The sequence below is a fragment of the Scylla paramamosain genome, unplaced genomic scaffold, assembly GCF_035594125.1.
Source record: "Scylla paramamosain isolate STU-SP2022 unplaced genomic scaffold, ASM3559412v1 Contig24, whole genome shotgun sequence".
Lineage (NCBI taxonomy): Eukaryota > Metazoa > Arthropoda > Malacostraca > Decapoda > Portunidae > Scylla > Scylla paramamosain.
In genome coordinates this window covers 242,626-248,625 of record NW_026973689.1, presented here as the reverse complement: position 1 = coordinate 248,625, position 6,000 = coordinate 242,626, and the positions used below count along the sequence as shown (strand labels likewise).

The 6,000-nt window shown below is 42.7% G+C and overlaps 1 protein-coding gene across 1 annotated transcript in view; it reads right to left on the bottom strand.

Annotated features, from left to right (window-relative positions):
* Window positions 1-1,770: 1,770 nt before the first annotated feature.
* Window positions 1,771-6,000, bottom strand: part of LOC135097541 (fibrocystin-L-like) — a 27,330-nt gene continuing 23,100 nt past the window's right edge. The window contains exons 17-18 of the mRNA XM_063999471.1: window positions 5,324-5,537; window positions 1,771-1,891 (exon numbers count right to left, since the gene is read on the bottom strand). Coding sequence (XP_063855541.1) covers window positions 5,361-5,537 — 177 coding nt within the window. The 3' untranslated portion in view covers window positions 1,771-1,891; window positions 5,324-5,360. The remainder of the gene's footprint in view (window positions 1,892-5,323; window positions 5,538-6,000) is intronic.

The window sequence follows — 6,000 nt, the reverse complement described above, 5'->3', positions numbered from 1 at the left end:
CTTCCCTGTGCTTCTCCTTCCTTCTCTCCCCTTCCCAAACTACCTCTGAAATATTAGTAAAATACAATAAACAATACCAATGCAAAATTCCTGTCCAACAACTACAGCTTTTCCTCTTCTTCCTTCCGATCTTCTTGCCTTCTGACTGAACCTATTCTTACCTCACCTAACCCAATCTAACCTGGCATCCCCTCACTCAGTTTTCTCCTTCTCTCTGTCTCTTAATCTATCCTAACTTAATTTCACCTTACTTTACCATGTATCTCACCTAACTTAATCTTACCTTAAGTTTCTTATTTAACTTAACCTAACCTAGTAACCTCACCTAACCTAACCTACTCATTCAGCTTTCCCATTCTCTCTGCCTCTCAATCTTACCTAACTTAAGCTTATCTTACCTGAACGTAATTAATCTAACTTTGTATCTTTATTATGCCTTCTCCTTCTCTCTGCCTCTTAATCTAACCTAACCTAATCTAACTTATAACTTAACCTTACCAATCCTAACTTAATCTAACTTAACCTTACATATCCTAACCTGACCTGACCTTACCTAACCTGATCTCACCTCATCTGACACCCCTCCACTCACCTCCTTATTGAGCCAGGAAGCATCAGGATCCTCGGCCAGAGTTATGTGGCCGGTCCCAACCTCCACTGTGGCCCCAAGCTTGTGCCATGATCTCCTGCACACCTGCCCATGCAGCCTGAGATAGCCAAACACACCTGCAACATACCAGACCTTCATTTCACACCTGTAGCTATCTTTATAACAAAGGTACAAGGGTGATATAAGCAAAATTTTCATGGTCAGTAATCAAGATAGAACAAGAAATAATGAGTTCAAGCTGGAAAATATTTCAATGAGAGAGAGGAAGGAACTGGTTCTCAAATAAGGTGCTAGATGAATGGAATGAACCCAGTAATCAGGTTGTTAGAGCCGAGTCATTAGGGAGCTTTAAAAGATGATTAGACAAATTTGTGGATTGGGTGATAGGTGGAAATAGATAGGCATGTTCTGTACAAGGACTGCCACGTGTAGACCAGGCAGCTTCTTGCAGCTTCTCTTGTGTTCTTATGTTCTTATTTTCTTCAGCCTCTCACTGTTATTTGCCACATCTCTCCTCCATCACCAGCTACTTTGAGACAAAACACTCACAGGCAACAACAAGGAAGTCACAGGTACCCACAACAAGACACTCACGGGTAAGAACAAGCTGCCTCCAAGCATTATAGGGACTACAAATTGCAAAACCCATTCTTTTATCTCCTTTTTCCTTGTACGTGATTATAAAGATTTTGTACATCATTCTTGGCGCTGTGCATTGTTGTTTATCTCAGTGAGAGAGTTAATGCATTGTTAATTACCTTATCAGCAGTCTTCCTTCGTTGTGTCAACTGTTATTCTGTCACTAGTGTTTTTCTAGCCTTTATCAAAACCTTTGAGAATCAATAACAACTTTTAATAATATAACAACTTTTAATAATCTTCTATAACCTGCCAGCCTCTTTTTTTGCAGCCTCTCAGTATCATCAATGACCTTCAAATACTTCTTTACAACAATCTGAGCTTCTCTTGCAACCTCTGTTCATCACTAACAGGCTTTTAACACTCCCCTTACAACCTACCGCCCTTTCCTTGCAATCTCCTAGCACCATTAATAGATAAACACCTTTCCAAACTCCTTTACAACCTTCCAGAATCATCAACAATCTTTCAACTCTCCTATACAACCTTCCAGCACCCTTCCACAGTGTTCCAGCACATACCTATAGTTTTCCAGCCCAGGTTCATGCTATAGGCATCAACATCTTCAGGGTCCATCAGGCGAATGATGAGACTGTGGGTGAAGGGAGTGTCTGAGGAGTAGCCAGCCACTAAAGAGCCTCCCTGGTGGTGATGGAGCAGCAGAGTTGGTTAGGTGTCTTAATCTTAGTGCAGGGTGTGGTGTGTGGAGAGATGAGGAGGTGATACAGGCAAGGAGTGTTAACTGAAGATTAGATTAACACACACATACACTAGAAAAGTGGTGACACAAGCAAGGGGTGTTAACTAAGATTAGATTAACACATGCACGCACACACGCACACATGCATGCATGTGTGCGCACACACACACACACACACACACACACACACAGGAGGAGGCAGTAGGCACCTGCCAAAATGATAATTACTCCCAGTGAGGTCTAAAGCACTGGATCAGGGGATGCTGTGAACTTATCATTAAAACCAGCTGTGACCTCACTGAACATTTCCCTTTGTGTCTCATAACACAAGGGGGCAGGACAACTCTATTCCTCCACACAAAACTATAAGCACCTAATAACACACACACACACACACACACACACACACACACACACACACAATCACCTTTCACTCAAAAAATTGAAATTATCATGGTGACTCTTACACCAGACTCGGAGTCCCCATCTGTGGAAGGGACCACAAATGTCCCCAGGTTGGACTGCTCTTCTGATAATGACCCTCAGTGTCTTGACACCCCCCTCAACTTTTTCATTAACTTCTGCAACATTCGCAGTCTAAGATCTCATTTTCAATATGCGGAACATCACCTCTCCTCTTCTAAATCTCATCTTCTTTTCCTCACTGAAACCAAGGTGTCAGAGGAAACTAACAGTAGCCCCTTTTTTGTTCCCTCCTACTTTCTCTATCCTCATTTTCAATCCAAAGCTGGATGCTGCATTTATGTGTGCAATGACTTAACCTGCTCTCGTGCCCACGCTCTTGAATCTTCCAAGTTTACACATTATCTGGCTACGACTACAGAGTCACTCTCAAACTAAATTTATCTGTGCTGTATACCTCTCACCTAACTCCTCTGACTGTAAGAAATTCTTTGACTACTTAACTTCCAAAGTGGAGCACATTCTGACTCTCTTCCCTTTTGCAGAGATCTCTACTCTTGGAGACTTCAATGTTCACCACCAGCTTTGGCTTTCCTCTCCCTTCACTGACCATCATGTTGAACTAGCCTTCAACTGTGATATCCTCCACAACCTAGAGCAATTGGTGCAACACCCTACTTCTATTCCTGACCGTCTTGGAGATACGCCCAACATTCTTGACCTTTACCTGACCTCTAATCCTTCTGCTGACGATGTCACCCTCTCATCTCCGTTGGGCTCCTCCGATCACAATCTTATATCTGTATCTTGTCCTATTGTTCCAATCCCTCCTCAGGATCCCCCTTAGCAAAGGTGCCTCTGGTGTTTTGCCTATGCTAGTTGGGGGACCTGAAGAGGCATTTTGCTGATTTTCCTTGGAATGACTACTGCTTCCATGTCAGAGACCCATCTTTGTGTGCCAAGCACATAACAGAAGTGGTGGTGTCTGGCATGGAGGCGTACATTCCTCACTCTTTTTCTTGACCTAAACCTTCCAAACTTTGGTTAAACACAGCTTGTTCTCGTGCTATACATAATAGAGAGGTGGCCCACAAAAGGTACTTAAGCCTCCCATCACCAGAATCTCATGCACTTTATATTTCTGCCCGGAACCATGCCAAGTCTGTTCTCCAACTAGCCAAAAACTCCTTCATTAATGGAAAGTGTCAACATTTTTCAAGATCTAACTCCCCTTGTTACTTCTGGCATCTAGCCCCCAAAAATTGCCAATAACTTTGTTTCTTCTTCTTTCCCTCCTTTATTTCAACCTGATGGCACCACTACTATCATATCTATCTCTAAAGCTGAACTCTTCCCTCAAACCTTTGCTAAAAACTCTACCTTGGACAATTCAGGGCTTGTTCCTCCTCCTCCACCCTCTGACTACTTCATGCTACCTATTAAAATTGTTCGAAATGATGTTTTTGCATGCCCTCACTGGCCTAAAACCTTGGAAGGCTTATGGATCTGATGGAGTCCCTCCTATTGTTTTCTGAAACTGTGCCTCTGTGCTTGGACCTTGCCTAGTCAAACTCTTTCAACTCTGTCTGTCAACATCTACCTTTCCTTCTTGCTGGAAGTTTGCCTACATACAGCCTGTTCCTAAAAAGGGTGACCATTCTAGTCCCTTAAACTACCATCCTATTGCTTTAATTTCCTGCTTATCTAAAGTTTTTTAATCTATCCTCAACAAGAAGATTCTTAAACATCTATCACTTCACAACCTTTTATCTGATCGCCAGTATGGGTTCTGTCAAGGCCACTGTTCTGGTGATCTTCTGGCTTTCCTTACTGAGTCTTGGTCATCCTTTTCTAGAGATTTCGGTGAAACTTTTGCTGTTGCCTTGGATATATCAAAAGCCTTTGATAGAGTCTGGCACAAAGCTTTGATTTTCAAAGTACCTTCCTACAGCTTCTATCCTTCTCTCTGTAACTTCATCTCAAGTTTCCTTTCTGACCATTCTATTGCTGCTGTGGTAGACAGTCACTGTTCTTCTCCTAAATCTATTAACAGTGGTGTTCCTCAGGATTCTGTCCTGTCACCCACTCTCTTCCTATTATTCATCAATGATCTTCTAAACCAAACTTCTTGTCCTATCCACAACTACACTGATGGTACCACCCTGCACTTTTCCACGTCTTTTCATAAATGTCCAACACTTCAGGAAGTAAACATTTCACGCAGGGAAGCCGCAGAATGCCTAACTTCTGATTTTTCTAAAATTTCTGATTGGGGCAGAGCAAACTTGGTATTGTTCAATGCCTCAAAAACTCAATTCCTCCATCTATCAACTTGACACAACCTTCCAGATAACTATCCTCTCTTCTTCAATGACACTCAACTGCCCCCTCTTCTGCACTGAACATCCTTAGTCTGTCCTTTACTTATAATCTAAAATGGAAATTTCAAAGCTCATCTCTAGCTAAAACAGCTTCTATGAAGTTAGGCATTTTGAGACATCTCCACCAGTTTTTCTCAACCCCTAGCTGCTAACTATATACAAGGGCCTTATCCACCCATATATGGAATATGCTTCACATGTCTGGCAGGGGTTCCACTCATACCACTCTTCTAGACATTTCTCTTCTAGACTTCTCTCATTGCCACAATGTTACATCTCTAGCTGTCTTCTACCCTTATTTTCATGCTAACTGCTCTTCTGATCTTGCTAACTGCATGCCTCCCCTCCTCCCACAGCCTTGCTGCACAAGATTTTCTTCTTTCTCTCACCCTTATTCTGTCCACCTCTCTACTGCAGGAGTTAACCAGTATTCTCAATCATTCATCCCTTTCTCTGGTAAACTTTGGAACTCCCTGCCAGCTTCTGTATTTCCACCTTCCTATGACTTGAATTCCTTCAAGAGGGAGGTTTCAAGACACTTATCCTTCCTCCGCCACACCCAGAGCTCACTTGATTAGCATTTTCAAAGTTGAAGTCAAAGGTGGCACTAGTGTAGACAAGCCCCATCCAGCCAGCACCACCAATGGAGCATGAGGTAAGGGATGTGGGTGGCGCCGAAGTCGTTGCTCACCACCAGGTCCTTGCCAAGCAGTGAGGAAGGGCTCGGATTGGTGACGGCCACTCGCAGGAATTTCATGGCCCCTCGGCAAACTGATCCTGGCACCTATAGTGATGACAGACAAAGGAATGGTTATTATTGTTTTTTTTTGTATGTAAGAAGGGTGCTGGCCAAGGGCAGCAAAAAGAGCAAATAAAAAGGTCCAATGAGGTGCCAGTCTCTAAAGGAAAGGATCAAAAAGATCATTCAAAGTTGGAGGTCAAGTGTCTCAAAACCTCCCTTTTGAAAGAGTTCATGTCATAGAAAGAAGGAAACACAGAAGCAGGCAGGGAATTCCAGAGTTTACCATGAGTTGGTTATTCTGTTGTTGGGGTTAGTACTGGTGATGTTTACTGTGATTAGATATACACATATGCATACACAGATGTATACCTGATGTAAAAGACAGGTAGGAAAGGAGTGATGGGAGTGATAAGACTGCTTATACTATGGGGTGAAATTTGTATTAACAAAAAATAAGAAAATAAGGGAAGCTGCAAAAGGCTACCAGACCTACACGTGGCAGTCT